The sequence below is a fragment of the Elaeis guineensis genome, chromosome 2 (genome assembly GCF_000442705.2).
Source record: "Elaeis guineensis isolate ETL-2024a chromosome 2, EG11, whole genome shotgun sequence".
In the NCBI taxonomy this organism is placed as follows: Eukaryota; Viridiplantae; Streptophyta; class Magnoliopsida; order Arecales; family Arecaceae; genus Elaeis; species Elaeis guineensis.
This window is the reverse complement of record NC_025994.2, coordinates 80101714-80120832: the sequence shown is the minus strand read 5'-3', so window position 1 is coordinate 80120832 and position 19119 is coordinate 80101714. Positions and strand designations below refer to the sequence as shown.

At 40.7% G+C, this 19119-nt stretch overlaps 1 protein-coding gene across 3 annotated transcripts; it reads right to left on the bottom strand.

The window, feature by feature from the left end:
* Positions 1 to 1090: 1090 nt before the first annotated feature.
* On the bottom strand, positions 1091 to 9454 carry LOC105033166 (LRR receptor-like serine/threonine-protein kinase RPK2). 3 transcript variants are annotated; one of them, XR_829940.3, is made up of 3 exons: positions 5750 to 9454; positions 4882 to 5106; positions 1091 to 1990 (listed from the first exon to the last, which is right to left on the bottom strand). XR_829940.3 is itself a non-coding variant. In XM_010907856.3 (2 exons), exon 1 carries the CDS (start codon positions 9162 to 9164, stop codon positions 5781 to 5783), a length of 3384 nt encoding a protein of 1127 aa, XP_010906158.1. In that variant the 5' UTR covers positions 9165 to 9454; the 3' UTR covers positions 1091 to 1990; positions 5750 to 5780. The 3 variants fall into 3 exon arrangements, 1 of the variants encoding a protein (XP_010906158.1); XR_829941.3 differs by having other exon boundaries at positions 4882 to 4972; XM_010907856.3 differs by lacking the exon at positions 4882 to 5106.
* Positions 9455 to 19119: the final 9665 nt, after the last annotated feature.

The window sequence follows — 19119 nt, the reverse complement described above, 5'->3', positions numbered from 1 at the left end:
TATTGGCAATGGGTCTCCTCCTGAGAAGGACTGGGAATGAGTTTGCCTAGTTGGTTTTGCGAATTTCAGACCCTGACCTCTCCCCTGCAATTCCCCTTTTTCCTCGCTCACGTTCATTGGGCTTTAATAAAATGGGATGAGGCTGTTTGCCTCTTCATTTTTCTGCCAAAAAAAAAAAAGGATGAATGGTTATTGTCTATGAAGACCTTCTATGATACATACTTCAAATAGTAACAATCTAGAGAGTTGCATGTAACTTGCGTGAATGTGAAAGAGCAAAATTGGAAAAAGCATGTAAAAATTGAAAATGTACTTGGAGAACATGGTTCAATACTTCTCATCAATCAACATTTCCACATCTAAGTTCATTAAAATCATCAGAATGGAATTTGATTTGACACATCAGGAAGAGTAACTTAGCAAAAGCAAGAAACGATCCAAGATGGAAGAATGTCTTCATGGAGCATGAGATCCATCATAATTTTTTTTCATGTTTCAGAACTTGTCCATCATGTCTCCGGAAAACTATGATTAGTAGGTGACCATAGTTAAGTGACAGGGCCCAGGTAGCTTGATTTGAGTTTTGATCAGATTTAATTTGGATTTACCGGACCTAGTAGCAAATTCGGAATCAGATCTAGATGCATTCAACATTGTTAAAAATTATCTGCAAACAGGAGCAAGTCTTGATCATGTGAAGTGTGGTTAGAATGCAGTGACGGTAGCAGCAGCTTGACAAGAAGCACGAGCTAGAAAACATCAACTTGATTATGGAGGGCGTCATTCCTAGCATGCCAGCAGCCATGTTAGACGGAGCACAAGAACCACAGTTACACCATTCCACGACTACCATTTTCTACACCAAACACAACTCTCTCAACCATTCTACTCGTCCTCCATAGCCTGGTGGGAACTTTGCATATTTATTATTTGAGAATTTGTTAGTTAAAAACTCTGAAAAAATAAAAGAGTAGGAAACCAGATAAATATCTGAAGCAAGATATATTATTAGTGACAGCAACCAAACAGCATAAAGTTAATTGGGCCATGAAAGACGAATTTGGCAAAATATATAGAACCATAGACTGAATGGAGCAAAGAACACAAATTTGCATTCACCTCATTCCTTCTTCAGGATTTATCAGTGAGTATATTCATTTAAAAGAACCAATACAGCAATACAGCCACCGGGGAAAAAAGAGTAGCTTCTGATGACTGGACATATACACTGTCAACCATTTTCTGCTTGGATCTAATCTATCAGCGAGATTGCAAACATGGTAAACAAATATTATACATTTGATGGAAAGTAAGACTTATAGGCACCAGCACCTGATGAAAATAAAAGTTAACAAAGGATGATGTTGTTTTGACCATTACAAAGACTTGGGTAATCTCCTGGTCTGATCACACAAACCAAAACAAGCATGTGGTGAAGATGCTAAACCGATCACACACCAGATAGGCGTATGCCCATCCAGTAACCTTGAATAAAAGTTTATTTCCTTTGGGCCTTGTATTCTGTTACTCACTGCTGCAAAAAAACTGATTTGAGGCAGTCTTCAAATCACCCCTCAAACGCAAGTCCAATTGACTGCACAAACATATTATATAGTCTCACAGGAAAAGTCAGCACCGACTTTGGTGATAGATCATGATTTCCAATTGCATTCATAGGAATACCATCCTGGCTGCATGGTTAGACAAAAGCGACAGTTATTTCATCTGTCATTCCGAGTTCACAGAAACTGGAACTCAATGCTTCCGGAGGAACCCATTATTGTTCTCTTTTCTCACCCAAGAAAGCAGCCAGTGTCACAAAAAGACCTGAACCTGATATCAGGAGCATCACCAGCAAAGAATAACATATCTGCGACTCATTCTCCTGCCAACCATCCAAACAACGGTTTCTGTGCCATGGTGCAAGGAGCTGTTGTCTCGTGCTGGAATTTTTGCGAGCGGTTCTCTTGAAGATTCTTCTGCAGCTTACCTGCATGAAAAAACAAGCTATTCTCAAGTTATATGCTACTAAAGAAGCACATGATCCAGTATCAGCAAACAATAAAGTAAATACTGCCGGTAAAAACTAATTATAACTTAGCATCCAACATCCACTGGTAGTTCAGTTGCAGGAAGCTTCAACATTAGCAGATAGATCCACCATGGAGACTCACTCTCACCTCCATGTCCCTAAACAATTCCCATGAGCTTTCTTCAGCTTGTATCATTAACTCCAGCTAGGAGGACTCCATCTAATTACCTTCTGAAATGCAATATATCATACTATTTGACTATGGTCCATGTAAAACTATGAAAATTTCTTTTCTGAGATTTAAGTGGCTACCTATTATAGGAAGTGTTTGGGAATGGTTTCAGCGATTCTTTAGAGGTCCAAGCAGACTCACCTATGTCTGTCAGGTACATGTCTAAGTGCCTGATTCTTTCAATTTGTTAAACTTCTCCTTCTGGAACCATGTCCAAGTGTCATACCAGTGTCCATGTTCCAGTGTCAAGTCCAGGCACTTTAGACTAAACAAAGGGTCCTGGTAACATAGTTTAATGGTCATTTCATATTGGAAGTTTTATCTATATGATATTTTTTACAGGAAGTTAGTCTTTCCAATTAAAGTGGACTTTATAACTTTTCAAAACATGAGGAAATTTACATAGGAGAAATGAAATAAGACTTCCAATTTATTGATGCTGGAGGTGGGTCTTGGTTGCACCTAAGTCCAACCTAACCTGGATCAAAATAGAATTGCCTTTTTGTCAAAAGTTTTAGGCCCAATTTCGACCCATTCACGATTCTAACCATGGTTTGCCGTACCACCCCATATCATCTAGAATGGGGTGTACCATACCGAGCAGCATTCTCATACCATACCGACACTCAGTGGTGGATCCAGGAACTTTGCTTGATGGGGTCAATATAATAAAAAAAAATAGAGGAGCCGTGGGGAGAGAGAAAAAAGAAAAAAATAATAAAATATATAAAAAAGATAATATGTAATATCTTAAATATCTTTTACAATAAAATATTATAAAGGAGCACCGTAGCAAAATCCTAGATATTGCCAAATATTAAAATTATAACGGCTAACCAAAAATTATTTTAATCATATATATTTGATATGAGTATGAAAGAAAGGAGAAGGCAAAGAGAAAAACTAAAGAAGTGTTAAAAAAAAAGAAGCTAAAAGAGATATACCTAACTCAAATTGAGAAAAAAGATAAGAAGAACATATAGTTTTCTATTGCATTTGAATTGATTAGGGTATAAAAAATAAATTAATGTGGGGTTTAAATGCAAGGGGTGGATGGATGGGAACCATGAGGTTGGGGCGGGGCATTAAAAGACAAATAGAAAAGTAATGAATAAAAAAAAAGAAAGAATGAGGGAGAAGGAGAGAGGTCAAAGTGGTGTGAGAGGGAGAGAGGTAGGATATATGAGTCATTAAAGAGAGAGAATGTATGTCATAATTACTCTTTTTATCTTTCGATATAATCCTTCTAGGGTATAAAAAATAAATTGATGTAGGATTTAAATATAGGAGGTGAGTGGATGGAGTTGGAGTGGGGTATTAAAAGATAAATAAAGAAGTAATTAATAAAGAAAGAGAAAGAAGAGAAGAAGAGAGGTCAAAGTGTTGTAAGAGAGGAAAAGAAGGAAAAAGAGGTAGGACATATGAGTCATTAAAGAGAGAGAATGTAGGTCATAATTAGTCTTTTTAATATGATCTTTTTTATTCTTCTTCAAAATTTTACTATAGATATAGGGTCAATTCATAAAATTAGTGGGGTCAATTTTGACTTTTTGTACCCATATATATACATGCCTAATATTTTTAATTTTTTTGTGGGGTCAATTAAACCCATATTTTGTTATATGAATCCACCACTACTGTATCATACTGAACCACATACCGACATTGTAATAGCATGGTACCAGCAATGGGATTCGATACCAAGATGGTGAACCTTGGTTCTAAATAAGTTGAGTCCAATTTTACAAGATCAATATAGGAACCAATTAGAGTCGCAGACTTGCTCATTGATTGGATCTTATGATATTGCTTTGGCATAGATTTTGGTCCGCATGTTTTGAATCTAGGTCCACCCTACCCCTTGCATGCCAAGTGACAGTTACTCTGCCATTAAATAGAACATATCTTTCTAATGATTAAAAGCTGATATTAGAAATCCATCAAAACAACAAGAATTTGACAGTAAGACTACAAACAAGGTTTCAAGAACCGGTACCAAGGCCTGTACTGGTATCTGATCAGTACCACACCACACCGCATCGTACCGATAATAAAAAATTTAAAAAAAATCCCATCCAACAGCCAAAAAAAAAAAAAAAATCAAGCCCAACCGGTACCGTATCGGACCAAACCATCCAATATTGGGTGGTTCGGGCTGATGCCGTACCGAACCGACCGATTCGGTTCGGTTCAAGCCATTTTTCAAAAAACCAGCTTGAACCAAACCGGTTCCCCACTGGCACGGTACGGTATGAGATGTACCGACTGGTTTGGGCTGGTATAAAATATCATGACTGCAAGTAATTAATAAAGTAAACTATTATATTATAGAAATTATAGGATAATTTTTACACTTTTAGGTGTTATAATAAGCATGCAAAACCAGGATTTAATACCAACTTGGGTACCTGCACTGATACCCAACTGGCAGTATCTATATGGTACGTTTCTTGTTACCAGGGTTGTGCCAGACTATTAGGTATTGGATTTATATGGTATGAGAAGTATGGCTGATAGGGACTAGTACAATAATAGCACCTAAAACATTAGAAGGTGACAAAGACACAAGCATAAATGTGCAATGTGAGAAATATCATGATGTCTATAATAAACTTACATGGACTTGCATTAACTCCAGGACACTCAAGAACTTAGGATGCCTCGGTTGCTGCAGAACTAACAGATTGCATGCATCTATACAATATCACCTGCCATCATACATTAAAAGCTTCCTTTCTATCATTTGAGGCAACAAAATATGAAGAAATTGCAAACTTATTCTGCACGAAGCAGCATGCATCTATATCAAAAACCTCTCATTTCATGCAGAACTTTTCCGAGGCTGCAAAAGGATCCACAGAACATGCATTAATAAAGGGATGTGATCAACAGAAGCATAAGACATTAAAAGTATCCTCTGTAATAATATTTGTATGACATTTTATTCTCTAATGTTTAAGGATGTTAGCTTCATAATGTTACTCATAAATCCACGATTTCTGGCTTATCAATACATAAATCCTGGACATAAGACTTCATTTTCAAACTTCCTTTGTCAGATATTCAAACAGAACAAATGCAACAACCTGATGAAACTTTGATGATGTACTCATAAATTTAGCCATATAAGTAAATCCACCGGCAAATTAGATTCTTTTTGCTAGTGGAGTCTGATGACATCAATATTGCTTGTCCGTGCAATTGAAAAGCAAGAACAGTTAATAAAATGAATTATTAATTCTGAAAAATCTAAGAACAAAATTTTCCTGAGAATGTACATGTATGAAACCAAATATCTTAAAAAATTGGTCGAGCTAACCACATCCGATTTTTTCCCCTTCATTAGTAAAGAGAGCCAGAGAGGAACACAAGAAGAAACAATTTGCATTACAAAGACAACAACTACAACTCTTTTTCAAGCCTGAGAGGTGATCAGAAAATTAATCAACATATAAGGATCAATCATGTCAAAGGTCATATTCTACCTTTCTAAGTGTGAACACGTTATTATTGGTGCTAACGAGGTGGAGGCTGAAGTTCCTTTAGCCGTCGAACAACTTGCTTCATTGTTGGCCTAATAGAAAGCGAATCAACTGTACACTTGACACCCAAGTGTAAGGTTTCCACCAAATCATCATGGGGTGCCACATCCCACAGCCCTTCGGTGAAAAACTCACGTGCCCGGCCTTTCTTCAGCAGCATGCATGCCCAAGTAACGATATTGAAACCATGACCATATGGAGAGAAGGAGGGGTCCAAAGCTTTCTTGTCTGAAAGTAATTCCAGTAGCACCACACCGTAGCTATACACATCTGCTTTGTCAGAGACACGACAAGTCATTGCATATTCTGGAGCGACATACCCAAAAGTCCCAGCCACACCAGTGGTTGCATGTGTTTCAGAATTTCCTAGAAGCCTTGCCAATCCAAAGTCAGATAGATAAGCGTTGAATTCATTGTCCAACAAAATGTTGCTTGGTTTAACATCCCGATGAAGGATTCGGGGCACACAATGGTCATGCAGATGAGCAAGTGCACATGCAACGTCTAAAGCAATCTTGTGAAGCATCCTCCAATCCAGAGGTCTCTTTGATCTTTCCTGAATAAACCTTTCCAAATTACCCCCGGGCAGATAATTATAAATGAGAAACATTTCTGTGTCACCAACATGATATCCTATTAGAGTCACAAGATTGGGATGCCGCCACCTCCCAAGAGTCTTAATCTCTGCATGGAACTGTTGGACACCTTGGATCCTTCCAACTGCAAGTCTCTTTATAGCCACTAAGACTCCTGGTGAAATCTCAGCCTTGTATGTGGCACCAAAGCCTCCACTTCCAATACAGTTGCTTGCATTGAAATTCCCTGTGGCTTGGACAACAGTCTCATAAGTCAGTGGAACCCCAATGTCCACAAAAACTGTGACTTCCCTTCTTCCAGCAGACTGAACAGCAGACCTCAGTGCACATTTCCTTGCGTATATATAAAGGACAATCAGAACTAATAGGACAGAAAAAATGGCTGCTGCAGAAGTAATTGAGGCAATCTCAATAGAACTGAAACCACTATTGCCACTCTTAGTCGGAGAGCTTCCTGGTGGTGGATCTGCATATGCTTGCGAATTCCCACTGTGCCCTTCCGCATCTGATGGTGCAGTAGAAAGAGAAAATCCCCGACAAGACTTGAGTAAAGGGTTTCCAAGGACTCTATCACACCTTACCGTGCTGGCATTCAATGGCAATGGCCCAGACAAATTATTGAATGACACATTAAACATGGAAAGTGATGTCACATTAGCAAAAGCAGAAGGAATCTTTCCAGAAAGCTTATTATTGTTAAGAAGAAGGACAGTGAGATTTCTCAAGTTCACAAGGTCACCAGGAATCTCACCAGTGAGAGAATTTGACGAGAGATCCAAAACCTTGAGAGATGGTAACTGAGCCAAGCCAGAGGGAATGTGACCGCTAATGTTATTACCAGCTAAAGATAGATACTCCAAGCTCTTTAACTGGCTAATACTTGCAGGTATCTGGTCCTGAAGCCAGTTCCTACTCAAGTCCAGACTAACAAGCTTACGCAATAAACCAAGACTAGCAGGAATTGTTCCAGCAATGTTATTACCTGCTACATCAAAAACCATAAGAGATCTGCACATGGCACCAATTTCTGATGAAATCCCACCAGAGATCATATTGTTACTGAGGTCTGCGATCAAACCATTCAAGTTCCCACACTTCTCCAAGATCATGGCATTTAATGATCCACTGAGATTATTCCGTTCTACAAGAAATGCATAAATGCTCTGGTTTCCATATCTATTGGTGGCAAGTGGTAAAGAAGGCAGGGTACCCGTGAAATTGTTCTTGCCAAAATTATGATATATTGCAAAGTCACCAGCAGATTCAAAAGAAGGCAAAGACAGTCCCCTATAAGTCTCATACATGAAGAATGTAGAATAAGCAGATAACAGATCATTGGGCGAAAACCGCGATGAAGGGCACTGTTTGTTACTAAACGTCGGAATAGAGCCTGATAACTGATTCCCACTGACATCAAAGACAGACATACAAGGCACAGGAAGGTCTTCGTCAAGCCAACCAGTCAATTTATTCAAGCTGAGATTAAGAAATTTAAGATTTTTGCATTCACTAAACACCTTTGGAACCCCTCCGGTGAATAAATTGTGACCCAGATTAACCATTTCCAAGCTCTCACAAGTTCCCCAATTGCTTGGAATCTCCCCTTCCAGCATCCCTCTTGGAGCCCAAAGCACCCTAAGCTTCGGCAGGGCCGTGATGTTTCCAGGAAATCCACCCTCAAAGCTATTGAATTCATCATCATCAACATAGTTTGAAAAATTGTCGCTAGGCATTGGATCATGCGGATTTAAAAGAACAAGGACAGATAATTCTAAGCAGTTTCCAAGCTCTGCAGGCACGGGGCCACACAAGCTGTTCCTTGAAATATCTAAAACTTGAAGCTTTCTGAGCCTTCCAAGATCAGAAGGGATGACACCATCCAAACGATTGGAGAATAGCAGCAGAGCTCGAAGCTCAGTGCAACTGCTCAGATTAGGAGGAATGCCACCAACCAGTTGATTTCCCGACAGGTCCAGGTACTCTAGGTTGAGGCATCCAGCACCAATTTCATCGGGGATCGGCCCTTCGAGCCGGTTAAAAGAGAGATACACCTCTCTCAATTTAGTGAAATTACCCGGAAACCGAGGAATTGAACCGTTGAGCTGGTTTCCAGAAAGGTCCAGGGTTTCTAGACATCCCAAGCTCGAGAGGGAGAGTGGGATCTCACCTTGGATCCGATTAGACGCCAAATTCAAAACACGGAGACGCGGAGGGAACCGCGAAGGGAGGGTGCCCGAGAGCGAATTCCCCTCGAGATTGAGCACCTCCAGGTTCTCCAGCGCCCAGATCTCGCCGGGGATCTCGCCGTCGAAGCTGTGGAAAGGTAGGGAGAGAACCCTGAGCTCCGAGAGCTTCCCCAACGCGGGGCTCAGCTTCCCAACCAACCGTCGGCGGGGATCCGGGCAGCGACGGACGAACGGCCCTGATCGAGAGCGGGAAGCAGAAGGGGAAACGCCGTCGCTCGCTCTGGCGGAGATGTTGAGAGAGACGACGCGGGATCTCGCGTCGCAGAAGACGCCGGGCCAGGAGCAGGGGTCGGAGCCCGGGGCAGCGGACCACCGGCGGAGGAGGCCGGCGGGGTCGGTGACCGAGCTCTTCAGCTGAAGAAGGGCGGACCTCTCGGCGCCACGGGAACCCGCCTCCGGCGAGGTCGCCGCGGCGGCGACCGCGACGAAGAGGAATAAGGAGGAGAAGGCAGAGAATAGGGTTTTGATGGGGCTTCTCCGGCGCTGCGTCATCGCCAACGGTGACGGGCCGGGCATCAACGGATAAACCCTGACCCTAATTTGGAGGGGGAGAATGGTAAAAGTCTAGCAAAAGAAGCCCTTGGGGGTTAATTATCCCGACATAGGAAAGGAAGGGATAAGGGAGGGAGGGAGGAGGACTGGGAAATAAATTTTGGCAGATAGAGGGGGTTTTGAGGGGAGAGACGAGGTTTTATCTTTCTTCTTATGGCTGCCTGCTTTGTCTCTTCTTCTTCTTCTCCGTTGCCTCCTCCTACCGATACTGCTCGGGGTTCTTTTTTTCTAATTTTAAATAATCTTTTTCTTCGCAGCAGCTGCTCGTGCTTCTTCCACCGTCGTTCTTTACTCGATCCTTCTGGGCCCCGGGGAGACTGGACGGCCAGATCAGCTGTCGTGCCCTCTGACAGCAATGCCACCTTCGATGACGTGGCAACTGTTGATTGGCTTAAACTGACTGGGCGCTGCTTGAAAGGGAGGGATAGGGAGAGGATGAGTGGTGTGGTGTGATGCCTGGTGTTTGGGATGGGAGAGCGGAGGGGAACCGGGAGCAAGCACGAGGGCCGACTTGGGTCAACCCCTGCTTCAGACGGTCAACGGGGCGGCGAGGTAGCGTGGGACCCGCACACGTGGCGGAAAAAAGGCCGGGTCCAACGGGATAGGGGTTGCATCTTTGGTGCGCCATAAGGATCGACCTTCCTTCTCCCGAACCTACCGTTAGATCACGAATCACACAGCTCTCAAAGCGAACAGTTGGTGATTCAACGGTGGATTAGAGTGAAGTAGTGTGAATGTTTGTTTCAGGCGAAAGATGCAACCCCGTCTCAGGTCCAACGTGAGCTGCTCTCTTCTCGAGGGTGGCCGTGTGTCTCTCGGAGAGGAATGGGAAGACCTACTTGCAAATTTCGCGACGGAAAGTAAGGCTGATGAATACTCTCTCTTTTTTTTTTCTTGGTAAGACGATGAATACTCTTTTTTTGGTAAAAAGGCTGATGAATACTCTGGTGAGCAAATGAAATTAGATGAACTATTTGCACGTCACAATGATATTTTAACAATACTATCCAATGATTTATATTTATGCACGTTAGTTGGATGGCTATTTAGATTTTGGAATGCATATATAGCTTGTATGTTCAATGCTAATATGAATTATGACTATTTTTAATGTTAGGATTTGACGCCTCGAGATTCAGCCCACATTGAGCCCACAGCGAGGTTCGCGGCGAAAAACAGAGTCCAACGAGATCAAGATCACTTGAATCGGAGCTCGGATGGAGGAGATACGAGCTTTTGAAGTCGGCACGAGAATCGAGGCGGTGGAGGACCGTCGGCGACCGGCGGCAGCGGCACGTGGGACACGCGACCCAGGCCCGTGGCCCAGGCGGGCGCACGGCCCAGGCGGGCACGCGGCCCAAGCGCGCGCAGGCCCGCGCGTGCGGGCCGGCCCAGGCCCTGCCGGTCTTGCTGGCCTTTTGCCTCGGTCCACCGTGGACCGGGCGGTCCACGGCGGGGTCTGTAGACCGCGTGGGCATTTCCCATGTGTTTCTCATGGTCCACGGTACTATTCCGTGGACCGGAGCGCGATCCGACGGCATGGGTGGCTCCCGGTCTTGATCCGACGGTCTGGGACGTAATTTGGGTTGATTAAGAAGTCCTAATCATGATCTAAGTCGTGATTAAGGTCTATAAAGGCTCCTGTGACGAACAGAGGAAGTGTGGTTCGGGTTTCTCACCGTACAGAACCGTACGAACCCGATTTTGGAGAGAGAGGCAGACGTGTTGAGAGAGAAGGAGCAGGAGGCTCCTGGACAGCAGTCGCCAGGCTCTTCAGGGGTTCAGGGGGGTCTTCAAGAGAGAGAGAGAGCTTTTGTGAGGGGAACTTCTAATGAGAGAGAATTGGGTATACAAGGGTTGAGGGTGAGGTCTCCTCTTGTAAAATTTCTTTTTTCATAGTGAAGTTTGCATGCCCCGTGGAGGTGAGCCCTTTTTGTGGCTGATCCACGTATTTTGATTGTTTTTTCTTTTGTTTTGTTTCTTCTTTCTTCCTGCTGCATCGCGTGGTACTAAAAAGATCTTGGGAGGTGGTGTCCTAGTCAGACATCCACCCAACAAGTGGTATCAGAGCAAGACGGTACAAGGACGCAGATTGCAGTGGTGGTGAGCAAGACTGAAGATGGAGAAAACAGGAACAATCAAGATGGAGATCAATAAGTTCGATGGTAAGAGCAATTTCTCCTTGTGGCAGGCAAGGGTGAAGGACGTGCTCATCCAACAGGGGTTGATCGATGCTCTCTTGTGCGATGAGAAGCCGACCACCATGGAGGTGCAGGATTGGAAACGGTTACAGATGCAGGCGGTGAGTACCATCCGTATGTACCTGACGGATGAGGTGGTGATCCATGTGCTGAGCGAGACTTCCCCGATGGTGTTGTGGTTGAAGCTCGAGGAGTTGTACATGGCGAAGTCTCTCACCAACACACTTTTCCTCTGGAGGCAGTTTTACCAACTGCGGATGACTGAGGGACAGAGCGTGCAGGAGCATCTGAGCCACTTCCAGAAGATCCTCACCGACCTTCTCAGCGTTGATGAGAATGTTGAGGAGAAGACCAGGTCGCTGGTTTTGCTGACGTCGCTTCTCCCTTTGTACGAGTCCTTGGTGACTGCTCTTTTAGTGGGGAAGAGCACTATCAAGATAGACGAGGTCACCGCGGCGATACTCCAGGATGAGGTTCTCGGAGGGAGAACCCAGCTTCGAGCTCAGGTGGCGGTAGCTCAGCTTTGGTGGCTTCTGGAGGAGCAGGAGGCGGTAGACGGAGCGACAGGAGATCGCAACGAGGGCGGTCTAAGTCCAGGAGGGACTTGAGCAAAACCAGATGTTACCGGTGTGAGGAGTTGGGGCATCTAGCCAGAGATTGTCCTCAACTTAAAAATCGGACGGTGGCTGCTGTAGCGACGGCCGACAGCGACTCAGATGGAGATGTCCTGGAGATATCTGACGAGGTATCTACTTCTTCCTAGCAGTGGATATTAGATTCTGCATGCCCCTATCATGTATGTTGCAGAGAGGAGCAGCTTGACTCCCTGGAGAACAGTGAGGGCACTGTATATCTGTCAGATGGATCGAGCTGTGCGATCAGAGGCATTGGGACGGTCAGCTGGAGGACACATGACGGTGCAGTGAGGAGATTGGGGGAGGTCCGATACATACCCGATTTCAGGCGGAATCTTATCTCACTTAGCAGATTGGATTCGAGAGGCTACAGGATGGTAGCTGGTGGAGGAATCCTGAGGGTGTTACGCGGCGATAGGATTGTGCTGGAGGAGAAGAAGGGAAGCAGAGGACATTATTACCTGGCAGGGAGCCCAGTGCGAGGTGGAGCTTCGGGAGCCAGGCGGAGCCCAGAGCGAGGTGGAGCTCCAGGAGGCGGATCGGGCATGAGACAGGAGACTCGGGAGGACGAGAGGCGACATCGCAAGGTGAGATTCCTATTGCTGCAGGACGATGCCCCGAGCAGGTCTCAGATCAGGAGGAGCACAGCATACGATGGAGATGGGATCGAGCAGCCTGGCTCGACTCCCATATTTGCCCATCCATGATCAGCAGGCGATTGCCCCAGGGCATGGGGGCAAGGAGATCCAGAAGCTCTCGGAGTTTGGAGGAGGCCGAATATCGAGTCGAGGTGGAGATTGTTAGGATTTGATGCCTCGAGATTCAGTCCATATTGAGCCCACAGCGAGGTTTGTGGCGAAAAACGGAGTCCAACGAGACCAAGATCACCTGAATCAGAGCTCGGATGGAGGAGATACGAGCTTTTGAAATCGGCACGAGAATCGAGGCGACGGAGGACCGCCGGCGACTGGCGGCAGCGGTGCGGCCGCAGACGGCGGTGCGCGGGACGCGCGACCCAGGCCCGCGGCCCAGGCGGGCGCGCGGCCCAGCGAGGCACGCGGCCCAGCCGGGCGTGCGGCCCAGGCGTGCTCAAGCCTGCGCGCAGGCGCGGCCCAGGCCCGCGCGCGCGGGCCGGCCCAGGCCCTGCCGGTCCTGCTGGCCTTTTGCCTCGGTCCACCGTGGACCGGGCGGTCCACGGCGGGGTCTGTGGACCGCGTGGGCGTTTTCCACGCATTTCTCGCAGTCTACGGTACTATTTTGTGGACCGGAGCGCGATCCGACGGCATGGGTGGCTCTCGATTTTGATCCGACGGTCTGGGACGTGATTTGGGTTGATTAAGGAGTCCTAATCATGATCTAAGTCGTGATTAAGGTCTATAAAGGCTCCTGTGACGAACAGAGAAAGTGTGGTTCAGGTTTCTCGCCGTACAGAGCCGTACGAACCCGATTAAAGAGAGAGAGGCAGACGTGCTGAGAGAGAAGGAGCAGGAGGCTCCTGGACAGCGGTCGTTAGGCTCTTCAGGGATTCAGGGGGGTCTTCAAGAGAGAGAGAACTTTTGTGAGGGGAACTTCTAGTGAGAGAGAATTGGGTGTACAAGGGTTGAGGGTGAGGTCTCTTCTTGTAAAATTTCCTTTTTCATAGTGAAGTTTGCATGTCCCGTGGAGGCGAGCCCTTTTTGTGGCTGATCCACGTATTTTGATTGTTTTTTCTTTTGTTTTGTTTCTTCTTTCTTCCTGCTGCATCGCGTGGTACTGAAAAGATCTTGAGAAGTGGTGTTCTGGCCAGACATCCATCCAACATTTAATCATCTAGAATGCTTATAGTTTGACGGAAATATAGAGGTGGGTGCTGGATAGTGATGTAGGCTATGCTAATTTGTATAAGAATTAGTACTTTTGTTAGTTAAAATCGCATCATTGGTCCATCAAAAGTCGCTCTTGTGAAACTTGTTAATGCCCGATTGTTGTGACTATTAGTTAGGGTTGTATTATACAAGTTATGGGTTTTTAAGGCTTAGGTATTTCACACTAGAAGGTTCTTGTATAGGTGTTAACATAATTTGTTTTTTTTTTTTTTAACATCATAGAAAGAAAATCCTTAATTAGTTAAGGACCATGACACCAATTTTATTCTTAATAGTTCACAAAAAGTTGCGAGTTGAAGACATTTTAGAGGTTTTTGGGAGACGGTGTTTTCTTTGCAAAATATTAAACTTGGCTCATTTGTCACAGTTCATAGATTAATTGGCACTATTGAAAGGGTGTTTTTCAGAAAAAGACCATAATATCTAATGTGAAGAAAAATGAAAAAAAAACTATTTGCAAAAATAAAGAACGATATATATATATATATATATATATATATATATATATATATATATATATATATATATATATATATATATATATACTAAAAGTTTTTGTGATATAAGAAGTAGAAAACCCAATGAAGTTGTTTAATTATGTAGGTGTATTGACCACGGTTCTCATCTATTATGGGCAAAATCTGTCATATACTACTTGAGACCAGATGAACGTGGAAGTCATCTAATGGAACATTTTTTTAAATTTTAGTCACGAAGTGCCAAAGCGAGTTCACCGTGTGCTTGCGTCCCTGCGTATGTGTGTACGGGAGAGAGAGAGAGAGTCTGCTCCAGGCTTGTAAATTTGTATTGCTCAAAAAAAAAAAAAAAAGAAAGATGAAGGAAGGGAGGATCCAAGCACGAAAGACGACAGCATACATTAATGATACCGTCCAACTTGAGTAGATAAAATCTTCTGCAACAATTTATTGTTAAAAACTAGTGAATAAACTCGTATTGTATGTATCTGCTACGAAGATATGAATAAACTAGTGAATATATAAGCTCGTCTAGATGAAGTTCTTGTACACGTGCCTTCCCCTCCGGATATAAGAAAGAATAAACCCACCCAACTTACACACCAAAGCTGCAAAAAAACTTGAATATTGCCAAGGAATGTGCTCCCAAACAAAATAAATCTGCAGTGGTCCATCTACCAACGTAAGGAAAGGGCTAGTAGTAATGGTTATAAAATAAGTTCGCTGATATGGATTGGGGAGCCGGGAAATAAAGACAGCCAAGCAGTAGATGGATTTGTCATGCATGGTCCCCATCTCGAATGCTCTTTTAGCAATGGTGCATTGATATAAGGCCTCACTGAATGATTAGGTAAAATGCTCAAAAAAAAAAAAAAACTAATATCCAATTCATTCAAATCCGAGAAAGATAAACTTTTCATCAATTTATACTCCCTTTTTTTACATGAACTCCATCATTATTACATCATGGGAAGCAAGTATTTGCGCCACTTGAAGGCGGCATGTGGGACTCGCAACCACCATCTCCAAGATAGAAAATTTCTCCAGTCCAAAGATGGACAGTGAGGGAGAGGGACCGTAGCTCACCGTGGGGCCAAAAGACTTGTGAGAAGGACTTTTGGTGGAAATATTCGAGAAGGAGAGTGCACTTTGTGGTGGGACTTAAATCCCCTGCAACGTGGGCAGAATTAAATGGGGAAGGCACCTTGGAGACGCAACCGTGTCCACATGCAGACTGGCTTTGGTTCATATTAGAGTATGGACTTGGACCTGGCGCTGCACCGCCAGTGACGCTCATGAATGACACCAAGGGCTAGGTGGAGGGTAGGTGGCGCATAGTTTGGAAAGAGACTTCCTTGTCGCAAGATTATGATGGACTATGATGCATTGAATATACGTCTCCCAGCAGCTTCAGCAACTGAGTTGAATTTGATTGACACCCTAAATTCTGAAGGTCTATAAGGTAAATGAGTTTTTTCTTGGAAAAATAAATTGTGGCTTTTTTCTAAATTTTTTTTTTGATAATTATAAGTAGGTGGGACTCTTTTGTTTTTCTCCTCCTATTAAAAAAAAAAACCACTCAACCAAGATTCGCTATTGATCTCAGACTCCATATGAATACCATTCTGTTATTTTCTGTACCACATATTAGTTTAGGGCCGTTCCTGATATTTTTTAGACCCGAGGTCAAATTAAAAAAAAATCTTCTTTATTAAAAATTAATATATTTTAAATATTAATTATTATTAAAAAATTAATCTACGTATATTTTGTAATACAAAATTTTTTATAATTTCTTTGTAATCAATATTTGACAATAATTCTTCTTCAATAGATAGCATAGCTAAACCATTTAATCTTTCTTATAAAATTATTGATCGTAAATATAATTTTAATAATTTTAATTTTGAAAAACTGCTTTCAGCAGAGGCAACAGTGATAGGTATGGTCAATAATATTCTATATGCAATTGATGTATTTGGATAACAATTCATTTCATTAATATAATTAAGTATATCCATAGCAGTATTTTTTTCTTTTGGCATAATTGATTTTAGAACTTTTAATTCTAAAAATAAATCAATCCTATCAAGATCATAATGATTACCATTTGTTAAAATATTTTGAAGATCAAGACAAAATTTTTTCAAACTTTTTTCATCCAATGAAATTAATGTTTTGAAATCAAACAAAAATTCAAAATTATTTTCATATAATTAAAATTGTTCAAACCTATGTTTCAATGAAAAGATAGCTTGATCTACTAAATATAAAAAATAATTAACTCTAAATAATTCTTCTGATAATTGTTCAATATCTACATTAATATTTTCATCAAATGGCCTTTTTCTTTTTACTTGACGTTTTATCCGAAATATAGGATCAATTTCCATCTCATTTGCAATTTTCTTAGCTGAAATCATGACAAAAGTAAAGCCAGTCTCTCTATATCTTTCAAAAAATGAAACTAATCCTTTTAACTGATCAATGGCAACATCTATACGCATATCCTTAGATTGTAAATTTTTGCTAACTAAATTAACAGTAAATAGTATATCATATCAAATAATCATTCCTAATAAAAATTCAAAATTTTCAAGCTCATGTATTGCTAAAGATTCAGTTTCACTCTTTGTTTTTGAATCCTCACAAATTTCAGCTAATTGATATAAAGCTTCTCTTATTTGTGGAGTTTGAAATCTTATTGCTTTGACGCTCTCAATGCGACTTTTCCAACGTGTTTGTGACAATAGCTTTAATGTTAAATTAGGTACATTATCAAGTAAAATTTTTCATCTCTTTGTAGAACCACCAAATGCATTATATATACGTTGTATTATACCAAAAAAATTTTTAGCTTTACTACAAGATGAAGCCATATCACAAAGTGTTAAGTTAAGACTATGATAAGCACATAGTGTATAAAATGCTCTAAAATTTATTTCTAATAATCTTTTTTGTACTCTCAGATTTTTTTCTTTCATATTAGATCCATTGTCGTATCCTTGTCCTCTTATATCATCAATGTTTAAATCAAGAGTTTCTATAATAGATTGTAATTCATTAAAAAGGCCTAAACCTGATGTATTATCCACTTTTAAAAATTCTAAAAAGTATTCTTCTATTGTTATTGGTCTTTTTGAAATATTCGCACATCGTATGATCAAAGATATTTGTTCTTAATAACTTGCATCTGGAGTACAATCAAGTATAATGGAATAATATTTTGCTTCTTTAATTCTTTTAATTATTAAATTTTTTATATTAGATGCTAATGCAATTACTAACTCATCTTAAATTTTATGACTAAGATAATGATATTGAATTTCGTTATTTTGAATACGTCTAAGATATTCTTGTATAATTGGATCAAAAACAGTAATCATTTCAATTAATCATAAAAAATTACCATTACTATTTTGATAAATTTTTTCATTCATTCCACGAAAAGCTAGAGAACTATGAGCAAAAAATTTAACAGCAGCTACTATTCTTAATAGTACATTTTTTCAATATTCTTTCTCTTTATTAATTTACTCTTGAATATATTTATCGATTGTTTGATTTTTTTAAAATCTATTCTGTAAATCAATCCAAGTGGTCATATTATGAATGTGATCATTACTAGTTTCATGAACTTTAAGTCTTTCACTAAAGTGTTTCCAATTTCTAAAGCCATCACTTGCTAATTGACTTCTACTACTATTATCATTTGATTTAAATAGCTTACAACAAAAATAAAATAATTTGTCTAACTCTTTTGAATATACTAACCATTTTCGATCATGTTGCTCTCCATTTGGTAAAGTTCGATCATAATGTGTTAAAAAAAAAATTTATTATATTGATCAAGAGGAAACTTTATATTAATATCTCTTTTAGGACCATTTTTAATTAATAAATTTTTAAAATTTGTAACAAAACTATCCCATATCCTAGGATCATAAATGTCAAAAGTATTTGATTCACTTGATTTTTTATTCATTAAATTTTTATCATCACTAATGAGATCATCTGTGCTATTAGTATTATCATTATTAATAATATTATTATCATTATCTAATTCACAAGTAATATTTGTATTTTTATTGACAAATTCACTAGCAATATTATTTGAATTCTCAACTATATCACTTTTTTTACTTATAATAAATTTATCAAGACCTCCTTTTAATGATTGAGTCAATTGTTCTTGTTTTCTTTTTTTCTTAAGTTTTTCATGACCCGAAGGATATTTTCTAGGTATCATTTTGATAAATAAAATAATAAATATTAGCTAAAATTAGTAATCAATAAATTTGAAGTTTAGAACAATAGAACCTGATTTAAAGCTTTTTGATAGAACAATAGAACTTGCTTGAAGGCTTTTTTGATGGAACAAAATTTGAACAAAAGCTACTGTAATTGTAATAAAAATTTAAATCTGAAAAATAAAATATGATAATTAATCAATTATTTTAAGAATAAGATATAGTAAAAATAATAAGAAATGAAGTGAAACCACAAGCTATCTAAAAAAATAAGATGGATATAAAGACCATAATTATATTTATTTAAAAAAGTAAGTCCTAGGTGTACAAAATTAAATATATTCTATCATATGCAAGAATACTGACCTATTGATTGAGACTCTCACATAGACGGACCAAATTTTATATACCTAAACCAATTGGATTATAATTAACAAATCCATGTAATTATATTGTGTGAACCATCTTTTTTTTTTTTATTGTGTGGACTGT